Source organism: Gallus gallus, chromosome 3 (assembly GCF_016699485.2).
Source record: "Gallus gallus isolate bGalGal1 chromosome 3, bGalGal1.mat.broiler.GRCg7b, whole genome shotgun sequence".
NCBI lineage: Eukaryota > Metazoa > Chordata > Aves > Galliformes > Phasianidae > Gallus > Gallus gallus.
The window spans coordinates 29,015,805-29,034,149 of NC_052534.1; the positions used below are offsets into that span (position 1 = coordinate 29,015,805).

At 39.2% G+C, this 18,345-nt stretch overlaps 1 protein-coding gene across 1 annotated transcript in view; it reads right to left on the bottom strand.

Moving 5' to 3' along the window:
- Positions 1–18,345, bottom strand: part of GLP1R (glucagon like peptide 1 receptor) — a 79,346-nt gene that overhangs the window by 33,908 nt on the left and 27,093 nt on the right. Inside the window, 2 exon segments of the mRNA NM_001135551.1 lie at positions 15,001–15,111; positions 16,363–16,459. Coding sequence (NP_001129023.1) covers positions 15,001–15,111; positions 16,363–16,459 — 208 coding nt within the window.

An 18,345-nucleotide genomic window follows, 5' to 3' on the forward strand; every position in this document is an offset into this window, starting at 1 on the left:
GGAATTATATTAATGCTAACAGATTAGACATTCAAGATTTAAGAATTGCTAAGCTAAAGCTACTTATGTGATTTTTAATTCCATCCAATAAAACTCTTGTAACTTATGCAGTTATACATTTTTTTGTCAGTAGAATTCACTGTTGAATTCTACTGTTGGTTGTTGTTTTTTGTTGTTGTTATTGTTTTTGTGGGAGTGGAGGGAGGGGATTCCTCAGGGTAAAGAATAGGGGGATGTCATTTAATGGAAAATGATCAAGCTATCAAGTCATATTTAAGCATATTCAATCAAATTGACAACAAATCCAATGTTTTCTTAGGCCACTGATTCAGCTTCCCAATGAGCATTAAGTGCTACTATCTCATATTTGTTCACAGATGTTCCAAAAATGAACAGTGTATTCTAGTCACACATTAAAGCCAGATTTATACAACAAAGAAAATTATGCAGCCACAATATTTATTCTACGTGGACATTCATTTTTTTTAGTGCGAAGATAATCATTTCCAGCTCTGCAGTATCTTCCCTCACACAGTACAAGTTCCCACAGTTAATGATGCAATGATCCTGCAGTGAGGAGTTTGAGCTTTACTACCTATCTTACAAGAAGATCCATTCTGCGTAGTGCAGGAGTAAGAGATCTGTGGAAGAGTGATAGAATACAGCTTCATAATTAAAAACTATTTGCGTACTAGTTGCCAATAAAAGTTGTGTGAGCAAAGTAGACCACAATAAATCAAAATACTCATTAAGTTGTAACGTCATATATCTCTAGGTAGGAGTTAATATCTCACAACAAACAAGCCAAAAAAACCCACAACAAATCAACTGAACAAAAAACTCACCAAAAAGAAAAAAAAACAACAACAAAAACCAACCCACCACATCATACTGAAAAACAAGATTGTTATGCTAAAAGGAGTTATACTCTCTAAGCATTACAGATGAATAACTTGTATTGAGAAAGAGCTGTATTGATTATGCTAGACCACACTGAAACCTAACATAACATTTTGAAATGTACCTTAAAAAACAAGTCATAAAAATGTGTGCATGTTTGTGTGTATTCAGTTTAATAATGGAGAGTGTTTATGAACTATAAAAGATATGTGAATTACCATAATAAAGGAAGGTTGTTTATGAAATACAAGTGTTTATGCTAATGGTACAGCTTTGAGAAGGTTTGGTAAGATACCAAAAGGCACCATTAAAATTTTACTCAGAATAAATAAAAGTGAGTTGGAATAAATCTATTGCACCAACAAACATGATTGAAAGTTTAATATATATGTAAAAGCCCTGCTAAGAGGTTCTGTGTTTTTAAGTTATTGGATCGGTAAGTTAATGTAATTAATAGAAGACATCTCATTAAAGCATGTTAAAATAAACTGAAAAAAAAAAAAAGATGCAATAAAAAGTTTTCTTGAAAGGTAGAAGAGACACAGCTGAAGGCTTCCTAAAGCAGAGGAAGGGACCCATTTAACTATGCTCATGATTCAAGAACTTCTAAAAAAAGAGAAAAAACAAAAACAAAGCATGCATACAGTGAAAGAAAAATAAGCTAAAAGAAAAGGCTAACCAGGCAAGTCATCAGCATTATGTTTGGTGAGCTAAAGCAAGGGAAAAAAATATAAGAGAAAACAACAGATTACTGGTATGTTAAATATACATAGCCAGGAGGGAGAGGTAAGTAGGCATGCAAATAAACACTGGTTATTTGATGAAGCTTCTGAGCAAAACAAGAAGCTCCAGAAGATGTAGTTAAAAACCAGGGCCAGGTGCTGCAAATAAACTGTCAATCCTTGGCAGAAGGGAAGTCACTGATATTTAGTTATCCTCAAGGACAACAGTATAAATTAGAACTATTGAATCATTGGTTCTTACCTCTCACCCAACAGTGATAAAGATAAGCCAAAAATGCAAAACAGTTGGCAGGTTTTGGTGCAGGCAACTTCAAAACACACCACGAGAATGAATCCAACCATCAAACTTCATTGAGAGACAAATAATTCTGTAAGTATTACCTGCTCCATTCTAAAAGTAAAGGAATTGGATACTTCAAAGCAGAACAGATAAAATGAAGGATCTCATGCATTTCGGAGAGAAGACATACATTTTTATTGAATAAACTGTGCACTCTGGCACTGGTTAAAAGCTTATTACTTCTGCATAAGGGAGCCTGAAGCTAGAAAGGAAAATTGTATCAACTGGTAAAGGCTTTCCTATGGAGATAGTTCTTACAATCTCTGCAGACTTGGAATGATCTTTTCCAGTGCTCTGCAAAAACAAAACAAAACAAACAAACAAACAACAACAAAAAAACTACCACCACCACCAACAAAACAAAACCCAAACAACTTGCTCACATATATGAAGAAATGCAGCCTCAGGACGCAGCCCTGTGCCACATCCATATATTCATGTGCTTTGTCAGTGGGTTTCTCTGTTACACAGCATTGGGATATTGACGTTGAATCTCAAATACTGTAGAGGTGTACCCTAACATTTTTTTCCCTTTCTGCCCCAACCTCTTCCTCTTCTCTCTGCCTCCTTTGCCCATCTCCTTTTAGCTAATGTCATACTATTTCTCTCCCTGCTTGCATTCCCCTCCTTTGTTCTCCTCTTCAGCTTTATTCCTCCAGCCCTTTCTATTGTTGCAATACTTACCCATGCACTACTGATCAATAAATTTCCTATTCCTCTCAGCTCTTTGACTTGCTGTGCTCCAAAGACACTGCAGATGAATAAAACAACACCCTGATTCCAGCCTCTATCCTCTTAACACGTCTCCTTTCTCATTGTGTTCCTCAGCCATTCTCAGCACACCCAAGCAGCTTCTGCTCCAACCAAGCAGTGAAGAGAGGGGAATTCAGTGGGAGAAAGCGCAAGGAATTGACCATGAGGAATAGAAAGTGGAATGTCTCCACTGCCCTAGGAGTCCCATTCATCCTCCTCACCCACATGCTTAAGTGCAGCATGGTTCTGACCAAAAAGTTCTTGAAAACTTTCAGCTTTAAATCAGATTTCTATTGTATTGAATCACATTCAACCAAAGCATTCCAAGCTTATAAGCTACTAAAATCAAGCTCTTAAAGAAGAAGGAAAAATAAAAAACAAAGAAATTATCAAATTATTTAATCACAGAAACCAGCATCATTCCTGTCAATAGTTACTGGAGGCAGTTATGTCTAGATTGACCTGCCCATTAAAAGATGAATCTTAACAACAATCTCTCTAACTTGAGACCTACTTCTGATCTAAAAACTAGGAATTCTTATACCATTCTATTAGTAAACTGCCCTAAGTTCCCTATTCCATTTTCATTTCTACTCTATTTCCATTGCTTGAAAAGTGTTTGGATGGACATTCAATCCTTTTGACTTAAACTTTTCTTTTCCTGCCAAGGTGCAATTCTTTATTGAAGTATTCACTGCCAATGTTACCTCACATTTTTAAAAGCTTAGAAAAGCTCACTGACATTCATCATCCACACAAACTCAACATTTTCCATATCTTTAGCCACGCTTTAGTTTTGTTTAAACAAGATTGTCGATACTCTGCTTCATTAAGCTCTAGGACGATCATCAGCCAGGTTTTGTGTGTGGAAGTCAAGCTTTTATTTTTTAAACTTTCAGAGGAAATATGCTGATGAGCACTTGATCCTTTTCTTGCCTAATTCACTCCTGCTTTTTCCAATTTTCAGAAAGTAAATTAGTTTCAGAAAGGTCAGATGAATCTGGCCAGCCACCAGCCACCACTATCATTATTATTGTCATTGAACTATTCAGGTACCGAGGTTCTCTCATAAACACTCTGCTCAGAGAAACTTCATTCTTATTCACGGATAATTTGAAGTGATGTATGGGAGTGCTAACAGGTACCATTTGCAGCATGTTTGAGGAGGATTTGGTGTACTTTCACAATTCATAGCAAGGACCTGGGTCTCTCAGGGGAAGTGTAGTCTACTACTGAAAACTCTCAAAGGGAAATTTAACAGCAAAACATGCAACTGGAAAAGGGTAATATAGCAAATAAAGCTGTGTACATGATGAATAAGTACAATCATTATATAGCTTCGAACATTTTCAAGGTAAAGTTGCATTTGTGGAGTCTGAAGTGGAGGATGTTCTATAATTAAACTACTTACACACAGGTACCTTTTAAGTCAGTTCACATTTTTTGCATGACTATTTTGTGCAATGAAAATATTATAAAAAAAAAAACAAAGCAAACATAGAGCTACTAACTTCAGCAGGCAGACAGCACAATTCTCCTCTACGTTAGATATTTACATCTATAGGTATACGAGCAAACTGAGTTCCATACGCATCTTTACCCGAGTTCTATGGATCTCAGGAAAAGCGAACAATCCTTCAAGTTCACTATGATACCAGGAATGTGTTTGTTACGTGAGAAAATACATACAGATTGGATGCAAGAGGAGCATTTGCCATCACTCAAAGGTGAAGTGCCAGCAATCACAGAACAAGCAGGGAAAAAGTGAGCTCTAGTTCACACAGATCACCTGGCAAGCTGTTCTTTCCCCATGCAGTTAAGGTCAAGCATTCAAAGTCTATTCTATCTTTGTGGCTTAGAAAAAAATAATCAATGTTCTAACTGATGATTAACAACATTTAAGTGAGCCAGAAAGATAATGACCTGTTCTTAGCAAAACATTTAATTATGTAGCATACGTTACGTACTATGTTTATTCAGATCCTGAACCATTTCAGTTTACTTTTTGCCTACTATATTTAAAAGCTGTAAGTTCTCAAGCGTAAAATCATTACAATTTTAAAGAGTATTATAAAGGAGGTTTTGAGGTCGCTTCCTTTAATAGAACTGTGAACAAATAAAAGTGGGGAGATACTACATACTTCAGTTACACAAGACACTGGAACAGGTTGCCCAGTGAGGTTCTGGATGCCCCCTCCATGAAAGTGTTCTCAAGGCCAGGCTGGATGGGGCTGTGAGCAACCTGGTCTAGCAGGAGGTGTTCCTGCCTGTAGCAGGGGGGTTGGAACTACATGATCTTAAAGGTCCTTTCCAACACAAACCATTCTGTGATTCTAAGACGTGTAAGAATAGTATAGACAAAGTTCAAAGAAATTGATAAGCTTAAACCTGCCTGCTGAAGTTAAGCTATTTGTTAGATCAGCATGGACAAAGCACAGAGGTACTCTGGTAACTTCCTTGCAGCCAGGTGTGATGGTTAATTCTCACTTAAAAGAACTTTACTGTTAAAACAGCTGGGGGATAACTTCTCAAGAAGATGCAGAATGAGGCTCAGCTATGCAGAGGTGTGCCTTGATATCCTTGATACATCCCAAGGAATTACTTAAATAGAACAAAAACATTATACAGTTATAAGCAAAAGGGCGTTGGAAAATATGCCAACTTTTCTACCTCCCACAGATGCAGTCACACCAGACCAATATCCTAAAACTAAGGCATCCAGTTTTTATGTTATATTCATCAATGCAGAAGAGTACATTCTTCCTAGAGAACCTGAGGTGACCAGATCTGTACCTATCATACGTACACCATGAAGGTGCCCCTGTCTTCCAACAGGTGCACCTCAACATTCAGCCACATGAAAAGTCTCCTTCTGTTCCCATTACAGATTTGAAGAGAAATGCACCTTCTTTGATTGGGGCAGTTCCTTAAGGAAGTCAGGTAACTCATCCCAGATGAAAGTTCACAAGCCACTGCTCTACCCCACGCACATCAGTCTGACATTAACCAGCATTTTAATTAAAAATACATTCCATATTTTTAAACAAAATGGAGAATGGCACTGCCACACAGTACCCAGCAGATGTATCTGTTAAAGACCGTCTTAAATGATTTATTCTGACAGTCTCTCAATCTACCTTTGAGATGAGCAGCAAGTGTTCTAGAGTTTTCTGGCTTACAACCAGATGGAGGCTAATAAACAGAAACAGACGTGAACTTGAAAGCCTGTTTTGTTTTTTATTTAGCAAAATGAGATTGCCAATTAGCTTACGACAGCTTTCACTGCAAGGAAGGAAGTATAAATTTTGAATTGCTTAAGGGTTAGCAAATGCAAAGCAGGTTCTTTTTCAATGGAAAAGGTCACACCCCTTTCCAGTATTATGGAGAGCTTACTGGAAACTCAGTTTTATTGGAACAAAGAAAAGAAGAAATGTAATAAATGTCTGATCATCTTTGCTGCATCCAATACTTGAAGTGAAATTTATTTCCTTCTACATTTAAAGACAAACAGGTAGTTTAGCAACAAGTTCACGTAGCCATCTAACAACACTGAATTTAAAGAGATTCTGAACTATGAAACTGAATGATTGAAGAAAAAGTAGTGCAGATCAAACCAGATGCGGCTTACACAGGTTCCTTGAACTAAACGTTCAAACCAGACATATAATGCAAAACTGCCCTAAGGAAATCTCACACACTGCTGCTTCCTCATTTATGCTGCTTTCTGTAGATTCCTCTGCAATGTATATTGTTTCCTTTTGGGCTGTCTCACATGGGTGACAGCAATGTGTACTGGCCCAGTATGAGATCTCAGGAACACAAAAAAAAAAGCACCTTTCATTCTGCTTTTTGTGTGAGGCACTATGGCTCTCATACACCAAGTTCCCTCCTCTCCTAAAGACACAACAAGAAAAGCTGTTCTGTGACCAGAAAGGGAATGGTGAGCACTGAAGAATGGACCTTAAGTTATTATGAGAGAGTGAGAAATGGGAAAGAGCTGACCTGGATGTGTCCTTGCACCTAAAGGTACTCAAAGCAGCAAGCCAGCCTGTGGCCTCCTATGCAAGGCATATGAGGCATTTGTTCCTTTCTCTGGCCCAACAGGTGTTCAGAATTCAATGAAAGTCTGGTACTTCGAAAGTCTTCCAGTAGCTTCCAGAAGGTCACACTGGTGTACTTTGTAGTTGTACAGATAAGTCATTAGGTTCTGTGTCCCCATTCAGGATTGAGGTGCATCCAATGGATACCTGAGGCACCATTTCTGTATTAGTTTTCTCCAAAAACACTCCCCACCTCTGATGAAACTGAACTTGTTCACAAAGATACAGCCATCAGAGGGTTGCTTCAAAACTCATTTGTGCCAGACCAAAATACCAAGACAGACACAGCCAGTTCAGGTGTCAAACACACCAAATCTAGAGACAGAGTGTTTTTTGTTTCAGCTTAGGACTGAAAAGACGAAAAGATTTTGAGCAGAGATCTCAATAATATTTACTAGTGCATTTTATTTATGGGCATTAGTCACCTGAATTTATACCAATTCATATCGAGAATATTTCTAACACTGCATTTCAATATAGAGTAACTGAGGCTTGAATTTTCACATGGTTAATACCCACATGTACATTAGCTACCTCATTTATCCAAATGAAGATGAATTAGTAGAATTTGCTACTACTATGGTAGTACTATGGTTCACATAATTCATCTGAAACTGGTACCCCTGGAAGGTTTTTTTTTAATTAAAAGGGATTTAGTACTATTAAACAAGAAAATATCAGAATCACAAAGGAGACATAATTGTAAAATGAAATGTGCAGCTCCAAGGTTTCCAAATCCACATGGTGTTATTGGCAGCTAGCCTTCAATTATAAAAAGGTAAGAAGAAAAAGCACATAGCCACTGACAGCAAGGTGAGGTGTTCTCCATCCTTTAAAGGAATACTGATCTCCTTGGAGGTCTCAACTCTGGGACAGTCACTGCCCAGGTATAACTTGCTGATCTCATTGACTACAGTGTGGATAGTACAACGTGCACATTTTATCTGCTGTAAGTTCAGTGCTGTTAAAAACTGAGCAGCCTTTCTAGGTTTTCACTAAAGGCAAGCTTTGTTCCTTAACACATGCATATGTGTCAGACCGAAAGTCCTGACTTGGGCAGACAGAAGTGTGTGAAACTTAGCTTCAACAAGCATTGGACACAGTCCAAAATCTGAGCTGGAAATTTCAGAGAACAAATGTTTTCAGCAATAGCCTCTCCCCCCCTCCTCCTGTTATATCAGCATCTCCCTGTGAAGATCTGCCCAACAGTAGGAGTTGAATAAGCACAAACAGAAGCAAAAAAAAAAAAAAAAAAGAGCTGGAGTCAAACTGCCCATATAGGTATGAAATTGCTGTAAAGCCTACTGTCTCAAAGATATATAAAGCAGGCTATGAAGTGCAAATACAAATGTCTTACTGGTGATGGAGGAGGAACTTGATGCATAATAGAAATATGTATGTGTCTGTTTTGATAATTCAGATATTATTTGATCTTTTCTGAGTATTTCAAAACACTGTGCTGGAATATACACCTTCCTAAAGAGAAAGCCTGTGAATCTCTGAATGAATCCAGAGATCTGAACAGAATACTGTTTGTCTGAAATTCACTTCGCCTCCCTCCTTCTGTTACCCTCAATGTTTTTTATTGTTCCAGCAGGCTTCTTTGTTACATACACAAAGCTATTTTATATGGCACTAGAGAGACCAGTGACTGGAGGGCTCCTACTGTCAGGTATTCACAATCCAGCAGTAACAGAGCTCCTCACTATACCACAAAAATCCTGCACTGTGCTGTGAGAAACACGAGCCACTGTCAAAGTTGCTCTAGATATTATTAGCTCCAGCAACAGTGGCTTATCCCACACCGAAGCAGAGACTACTCTAAACCTCAGATCAGCTTCAGTGCAATATTGAGTATCTATATAACTTTAATATCCTTATTTCACAATTTCCTGGTGAGTTAGGGCAATGTTATAAATGATCAATCTATGTGAAGTAGATAAATTGTAATACAGTAACAATCACTGCAATCAGGAAAGTGATCTGCATGGAAGAATAATGACTCAAAGAATTAGGGGAAAAAGATCCACCACATTTCATTTGCATAAAATTCCCAATCTGATTTGCTGCACAGTTACACAAAATAGAAGAATATGTTTAGCAACTAGATATACAAAATACAGCAGTTAAGTGTCACTGAAGAAACATGTAGCTCATGCATGCCATATCCTAGAAGTACATCAACAACTCAATGCCCAGTATTTTGGTGGATATACAAAATGAAATTCCTCTAAGGGTTCATATTTAATTCACTTGCATGTCACAACACAAGTCCATAGCAGTACAGGGATACAAGGGTTCAAGCATAAAATGTTTGTCTAATTTTGTGATCTTTCTACTATCCAGCTATCACAAACATGTTCTGAGCCTTCAGAGACAATCCTTGAAGGCAGCATGCCAGTACTGAATTTGGCAAGGATACTGACACACATTGGGTAGCAAAATAAGAAAACAGTTCAGCAATTCTAAAGAGATGTGACATGCAAGTGGGACGGCATTGATTTTCTTTACTGTACCTTATAGTCTATCTCTGTACACAGCACTTTGAAAAAGAGGTAGAAGACAAAAGTTGCTATTACAAAATAAGTGATGTTGTGAGACAAAACCTTGCAGCTTCAGACACTGCTTAGCACAACAGAAATGCAGACCCATTCTCCATAGGCTTGTCTTGTGAAGGACCAGTCAGGAATCTCTGTATGCATACAAATCTGAATGGACATAATGGTCTGAGAATATCTGCAGCAAGTAAAAATAGAAACTAGTTAATGTCATGTAGGGTTGGATTAGCTAGCATAGCTGCTAAGCAGGTAAAAAAAAAATATATATATATATATATATATCCCCAAATCATTTTCAGTTTACCACCCTACTAGCCACACTGCTGAGCTGCATCTGCTGTTGGGGTTTGCAGAAGGGTAGTCTGAAGATTGGCAGTCACTAAGACAAGATGAAGAGTGGTACAGGAACAAGAATAAAAGCTGTTTTGCAGACAAAGCCTGCAAAATTTGTAATTGATCAAGGAGAGCTCCAGCATTACAAACACTTTCCATGTGAATTCTTCCCCCCATCTCCTTTTCAGGTTCACACCAATGAAAATTTGTAACACCCAACAGTTAAAAGGCCCAGAATCGCACCAACTTAAACAATTCAACAAAGAGAATCACAGAACAGTTAGGGTGGAAGGGGCTTCTGGACCACCCTTCCACCACATCCATCTCCCAGCATGACCCCTTACCACAGGATGAACTAGAACAGATTGCTCATGGCTACGTCCAGTCAGGCTTAGGCCATCTCTAAAATTTGTTTCAGTTTGATCACCCTCACAGTAAAATAATTATACTTAAAGGAAGCTTCCTGTATTTCAAGTATGTACGCTTATACATATCAATAAGATTTCCACACACACATTCCAGAACTTTCTCTTCTCCTGGTTGAAGAATCCCAGCTCTCTCAACCTGTATTCATGAGAGATACTTCAACCCTTAATCACTATCACATCCAATTGCAGGACTAACTTCAGTACACAGTTTGTGTGCAGAACCCAGAACAAGAAAACACACTTCAGACAGGTTCCACTCCCTAGAGCTAAGGAACAGACCATTCCCATAAAACTGCCAGTGACACTCTGCCCCGTACAGCCCAGGAAGCTGCTGATCCTCCTTGTCTCAAGGGCATATTATTGGCTTACGTTCAATTTGGTGTCCACCAGGACCTACATGGCTTTCTCCCACAGAGCTGCTTTCCAATCAGTCAGCCCCCAGCCCACACTGGTGCATGCAGTTATTCCCCTCCCCAGGAGGGAGACTGCACTTCCTTCTGTGGAACTCCACAGAGTTCCTGACAGCCCATTTCTCCAGTCTCTCCAGGTCCTTGCGAACTCATGTGGTGCATCTATTACTCCTTCAGTTTTGTTCTGTCTGCAAACTTGCTGAAAGTACACTTAGTTTCATCATCCAGATTGTTAACAGAAATGTTAAACAGTATTAGCCCCACTTACAGTCCCTGCAGTATACCAATAGAGACTAGGCTTCAAGAGGGCTTTATGCTGATGATCCCCTTTGAGCCCAGCAACAGTTTTCAGCTCATCTCATTGCCCACTTTTGTGTAGTTCACACTTGATCAGTTTATCAAAGAGAATGTTACAGGAGACGGTGCCAAAAGCCTTACTAAAGTCAAGATAAACAACATCTACTGTTCTCTCCTCACATACTGAGCTAGTCACCTTATCATAGAAGGCTCAGGTTCATCAAGCATGATTACACCTTCATAAATCCATGCTACTTCTAATCACCTTGTCCTTTATGCGATTGGAAACAGTTTCCAGGATTATCTGCTCCATCAGCTTCCCAGTGACTCGTGAAGTTGACCATATCTCCCCAGATTCCTTCTTACTCTTCTTGAAAAGAGGAGACAGTTGCTTTCTACCAGTGCTCAGGAACCACCTCCCCAGTTTCCACAACTTTTCTAAAGATTATCAAGATTAACCTCACAATGACACCATCTAGGTAGTTCAGCACTTGCTGGTACAACACATAGACTTGTGTACATCCAATTTAAGTATGTCTTAGTCTGATCTTCCCCTACGAAGGGCATGTCTTCCTTCCTCCAGACTTTACTACAGATCTTAGTGGCCCTAGATTGCTTCAGGCAAGCCTTATCTGTAGAGACCATTGTGAAGAAGGCAGTGAGCGTCTCATTCATTTCCATGTTCTTTTCCACAAGGTCCCCTACTACATACAGCAGTGGATTCAATTTTTCTCTCACTAGCCCTTTGGTTTTGATATTGCTTCAGATTATCATTATTTTTACATCACCCTTAACTTGACAGATTCTGGGTAGACTTTGGCTGTCTTAACCCCCATTTTTGGATGCTCAGTGTCTCTGCATTTCTCCTAGGTCATCCGTCACTGCTTCCAGCTCTCTAACACTTTTAATGGAAACTGCCAGGTAATGCCAGGTAACTCTCAATGCTTCCTACATTTCAGGATTCTATCAGACAGCATTCAGTTTACTTCCCAGGGGATTTCTAGGTGGTATGGTTCTACAGCAAACTTTTCATGCATTTTAAAAACTGGCTCCTAATCAAAGAACAGTAGTCTTCAACAAAGTAGGCTTAGCTGAAGTCCTTCATGCTTAATGATCTTTACTGAACACATTTTGAAGGTACTTTCTAAACAAGGTCTTATCTTTCCATTTTCTTGATTTTAAGCATATAAAGACATCTTAGCACTGCAGGGCTTCCATCTATTTTAAGTTTTAAGTAGTGAGCTATGCAAGAATAAGTAATAAACATGCTTATGTGATTACTGCAAGTCAGGGCATCCAATTTCCTATTGTTATAGATCTTCTATTATAAAGAAGTTACCTCTCCATTGTGGCAGTCCATTAGCATTCACTTTGAACATGACTCCACAAGACATCTGAAAATGCACAGTAATTCAGACCCCTAAATTACACATCACACACTAGTAGCAGCCTCTTGTGTTTTGTATTAGATGACAAAATATTTCCAACAACACAGACTGAGGTATATTCACAGGATGCACATAAGAACAAACCCAGATATTTTCTGAAGTACTTTTGCAATCCTCCCTAGCATGCTGTATGATTTTTCAAAATGATGGTAGTCTTTTCACTGAAACAAATACAGCTTTCAGGATAATTAATTTTACTTGTTTCCAGGAGTATCAAAGATATTGCACATCCAAAAATTTATTAATCTGTGGTACTGTTTAACATCTTGATTCTCACCAGCAGTGATGTTTCAAAAGCAGTTAAAAGTCAAACAACTGTGTCCAGTATCTCAAAGATGGAAGTAAACAAGTTTAGAGGAAAGCAGTTGAATCCTGTAAAAAGTTTTAGATATCCAGAAGTATTAGGTATCCAGAAGTATTAAGTTTAATGGAAAAAGTTCTGCAGCACCACAAACTTCTATCTCAATTAATTGCAAGGTAAATACTAATACCACACATTCATAAAATCTTGTTTATCCATTCTAAAGTTGCAATATCTTAATTACTAATCAGAGAAGGATAGGGAAGCAGCATTTTAACATCAGCAGTTATAAAATTATCAGTTACTACCAATACAGTTAAGATACAGTACAAAAAGATACTCAGAAGATAGAAATACAGAGTAACATCATATTCATGATATCCACCTGGGAAAACAAAGAAATGCATCTAGAAAAAAAAATAATCACCCTGACACAAGTTCAACACAAACAAGACAGCAGTAAGACTGTCTATGCGTAATACAAGTCATTTCAGAAAGCAAGCAGGACAGGAGTACCCAAATAACTGTAGGAATCACAGAGCACAGGAGTCAAGAGAATGGAAGAGATTGCCTGTTCCCACATCACAAGGTCCCTAACCATCAAGCACGTTAATAATGCTGGACTTCAGAGGAAGACATGGGAACCTTATATAAAAGCTACAACAATTAAATTAAAATAGCAATTCAGACTCAATTTTGTTTTAGAGTCTTATCTCTAAAACCAGATTGAAGTCAGCCAGGAAATTTAAGGGTTACAAAAGTTGACCTGTCACTTCTCAAACTGTAAGAAACAACCACGTGAACATCAAAGTTGATAATACTGAAGGCGAAGAGGTGCTTCAGGCACCAAAGCAGGTATTCCCACGTGGCCTATGGAAAAGTCCATAGTGGATGCACCAAGTTGACCTTGCCTGTCTGCTAGATACCCATCACAGTGCACTTTCGTTGTAGTAAAGCAGTGATGGGATGAGAGGTGAAGCTCTTCCATGCATGGAAATTGCCCACCTTTTTAGGTATTACAATGTTATTTTGGTCTGAGAATTTTTCACTCATCTTCAAGGTAACAACAGTTCGATAAGAAAAGCAAAAGCTGTTCACGCAAGCAAAGCAAAATAAGCAATTTATTCACTTCTTCACATCGGCAGGCAGATGTCCAGCCACTTCCTGGAAAGCAGGGCTTCAGCACACAGAACAGTTACTTGGAAACACCAATGCCACAGCTATGAGTATTCCCCCTCCCTCCCTCTTTCCCCGAGCTTTTTTTGGCTGAACATGCTGCCATATGGCAGGGAATGTCCCTTTGATCACATCAGGTCAGCTGACCTGGCTATGTCATCTTCCAAACTCTTCCCCCTCAACAAGGCCAGTAAATGGGTTAGAGAGAAAGCCTCGATGCTGTGCAAGCCCTGTTAAATAACAGTCAAATCACTGGCATGTTATCAATGCTGTTTAAGCCACAGGTGCAAAGAAGAGCACTATGATGAAATTTACCTCCAGGTAGTCAGACAGTGCAATTTTTATTTCTTATTCCATAGGATTTTCATCACTTCCAGGTCTCAAGTTACACCAAAGTATCCTTTGACTGTCCTATTTCTCATTTCCAAAACCCCCTCACTAAGGCCTACAACTTATACTACACACCTAAACTACCTTTACCTTCAACAGCTAGATTTATACAGCCTCATTAACAGCATGCTGTCCCTTACCATGGGCCAAGTTCAATCCACCACACAAGACAGCCCATTTATACTCAAAACTTAGATCTTCATAAAGAAGTTGCACAAGTTTCTGAATTCAGGGACAGATACTAGATGAAGGAATCCACATGAATTGCCTTCAAGTGGTGTCAGATGAATGTGTACTACTTAAGGATGTAAAGAACATCACCTTCAGAGATATATCTGTCAGAGAAAAAAAGAAGTCTCTGCATCCACCAGTACCTTCACCTTGTGGTATTCTAACAAACAACTTTTTCCATGAAGGAACACAACACTTTTCACTTTAGATCATTTTTCTACATCTACTACAGGAGGACCTATCTTAAAGTTTTGCTGCTATTATCTCTGATTTCAAACTGTACTGTTACTACTGTTAGCTCATCTTCACCAACAAGCATCACAGTACTGTTTCATTAACAGTCACTACTATTCAAACAGCAAAAGCAGATGAGAGCACAAAAATCCAAACTAAATTCAACCTTTAGAAAGTCTTTTCTCTCATCTTCTCCTGATACATAGAAATAAAGAAAATACTATACTAATTCCCATTCCTGCCTTTATATTACAGAGAACTGAATGCACTCGTGACTGCTAAAGCCAATATTATTTCAAATGCTGTGCAAGTAAAACAGGGTTGGTTTAAAGCTGTTCTTACAAGGAAGAACTCTTACCTGTGTTAGCCCAAGGTAAATACCAGGGGCAGCTGACGTTCACATAGGTGCCAGGCAGTCCATCAGGCCAGCAGGCATAGTTGTCAAATGTTCTGTTGCAGAACTTGCCTTCTACAAAGAGATGGAAGAAAGGGCAAGCCACTGTCTTGTATTAACATTAGCAAGGAAAAGACTGAAGAGCAAAAGATAAAATACAGCATGTGCATTTAAGCCATAATAGTATTATGCGTTCAAACTTTGGAGTTAAAGTTTTTTGGACAAACAGGTCTTATTTATCCCTATGTAACAGGAAAGTTGGGAAAAAAATTCATCAATCAAGGGACATGGAAGGCACATCAATATTAAACCATTTTTATCTTTTCTCATCCACACCCTCATATGTCTCAGTTGGATTTAAAACAATTTTTGCTGTGAATACTGTAGATAATCATTGCTGGGAATTGGCTCACAGTCATGCGGTTGGAAGTCTAATCTAATATATAGAGATCCATCAACAAAATACCCACACACAACCATAACTTTGCATTACAGCTTAATCAACATGAGAGTACTTCAACTTCAGATTTATTAAACTGTCATTCTTAGAGGGCAGCACTCAACCATTCAACAGGATAATGGAGCAGAGAGAAATGAATGTTTTGCAGCCATTGTTGTCATCACCTACTGTTCTTGCTCTACCATAATAATATGGTTAAGAAAAGGAAAACTGGTAGTTTTGAAGTATTTATTCAGATGTAGCTTTAGACACATCTCATCTTTTTTAGTGTGCCATAACAGCACTGAAGCACAGGAGTGCCCATATTGTGCCCAGTTTTGAGTATCATTGACAAGTCACCAGTGTCCTCTAAACACCACAGTGCTGGCACATGGCAGCTGCTCTCAGCACATTGGAGCAGCACAACTGCTAAGATAAGCCACATTCTCATTTGCACTGGGCACTTTTTCTGCACGTGCGTGTTTTGTTTTAAACACCATTTCAGCATTTTACAATGCTCAAAATAATTCCTACTACTAGATTAATGTAAACAGCACAGTCCTAGGCTTCCTAATATCTGTACTCTCTCAACCCTTACCTCTACATAAATTTCAAGGGTGCTGTATTAGTAACCTACTTTGATGCACTACAGCCACCACAAGACACTCTGAATCTGAAGATGAAAATCTTTACAATGAAATTCTTCCTTAAAATGGTTCCTCTCAGCAGAGGGAAGAGTCCCACAGGAAGCAGGTTGAAGGAAATGAAATAAAGGAGAGATAGACAGGATAGTAAGCTGGAGAAGTACTTTCAAGACCATTATTGCTCCCTTATGATTGTTACCTTGCATTTTAACAATACTTTGTATCCCTACCAAGCAGACTTACCTGCTGCAATAGGAGGTGCCTCATACAAGTATTTCAGGCATTGGAGCTGGTACTCCTTCCACTTCTGCACAACCCCAGAGAGGGATCCATCTGTACTCTGAAAGAGAAATCATGAGTCTCAAATACTGAATTTAAACCAGATTTTCCACATAGCCTAAATAGGAGAATGCGAAGAAGTCTTGACCAACCTCGTCTCCTTCTATGACCAGGTGATCCACCTGTTGTGCCCAGGCAACCAAGAAGGCCAGTGGCATCCTGGCTTGTATCAGAAAGTCAAAAGGACCAGGGAGGTGATCATCCCTCTGTACGCAGCTCTGATGAGGCTGCACCTTGAGTACTGTGATCAGTTCTGGGCCCCTCACTACAAGAAAGACACTGAGGCCCTGCAGCGTGTCCAGAGAAGGACAACAAAGCTGTGAGGGGTCTGGAGCACAAGTCTTACAGAGAGTGATTAAGGAAACTGGGATTATTTAGTCTGGATGAGGCTCAGGGAGACTTTATTGCTCTCTAAAGCTCCCTGAAAGGAGGTTGTGGTGAGGTGGGGGTTGGCCTCATTTCCTGGGTAACAGTGATAGGACAAGAAGGAATGACCTCAAGTTGTGCCAAGGGAGGTTCAGGTTTGATATTAGGAAATATTTATTCTCCAAAAGAGTGGTGAGGTGCTGGCACAGGCTGCTCAGAGAGCTGGTGGAGTCACCATCCCTGAAGATGTGTAAGACAAGGGTAGATGTAGTACTTTAGGACGTGGTTTAGTGAGCAATATTGACAGTAGATGGACAGTTGGACTAGATGATCTTAGAGGTCTTTTGAAACCTTAATGATTCTACAAAGTCAAAACAGTACTACTTATAATAAACATTACAAGATGCTACTATGTGGTTAACTGCAACTAAAGAAATCTCTTTCTAGTGGTATCATGAAGAAAGAAAAAAAAACAACAAACAACTAAGCTGTGCTCTCAATGAAACCCAAGCTAAGTTAGCTTTGCTGTCCCAAATCACAGAGGGGTTCAGATTGGAAGAGACCTTCCAGATCATCTAGTTCCAATCCCCTTCCATGGGCAGGGACACTTTCCACTAGACCGGGTTGCCCAAGAACTCCACCCAACCTGGCCTTGAACACTTCCAGGGCTGGAACATATTTTTCCTGAGGCCACAGAAAGAGCAGGGACTTCTTTTTGGCACAGTATGACAGGCTGCAGTATCACCTTTTCCAAGTACCAAGGGACAGGGTGGGAAGTACATACAGACTCTGCACAGGCACAAAGGCTATCAGATGTTATTAAACTACAGAACTTAGTGCTGGCTGCTCACTCAACCCTGACCAAAGCCTCACCATGCTCACAGAGGCCCAGCTTACCCACTGCAATTAAGTACAGAGGCAGCAATTCTCACTCCATATTCATATAAGCTGAATTACAAACGTAAGGATTACCAGGATCTAAGTAATTGATAATGCAACTTTAAAAGGTGGTTCTGTAATCACTCTGGTAAAAAAACCCAGAAGTGGCATTCTTGGACTATAGATCTCAAATCCCTTCTTTGCTCTTGAATCTTCCAGTGATTAAAAATATTGTTTTAGGGAAGAAATAAGCAATCAGAGAAAAACCGTCATGCATTGTGCTGCTGCCTGGATTAAGCCATAACATCTAATTACAAGGATGCACTTCTACACCTGATGAGAAGTACATTTAGTAGGTATCTGTTGTTTTTAAAGAATGGTAGCTGCCTGTATTTACAAGCAGCTCTTAACTGTAGCTAGGGCCTCATGGTCACAATTTTGAAAGAATTTGGCCAGCTCCCACAGAAGTCAAAACAAGTACAAGCCTGTGGATCTTTCCTACTCTGACCCTTGTCTTCCTGATTTAAATCATCCTGGTCACATCTCACCTATGCCAATAAATGCTGCCAAAGTCTGTCTGGACTAAAGTCACCAGTATAAAAATGAACGCACCCTACTGAATGTTAACCCCGTGTGCATGTG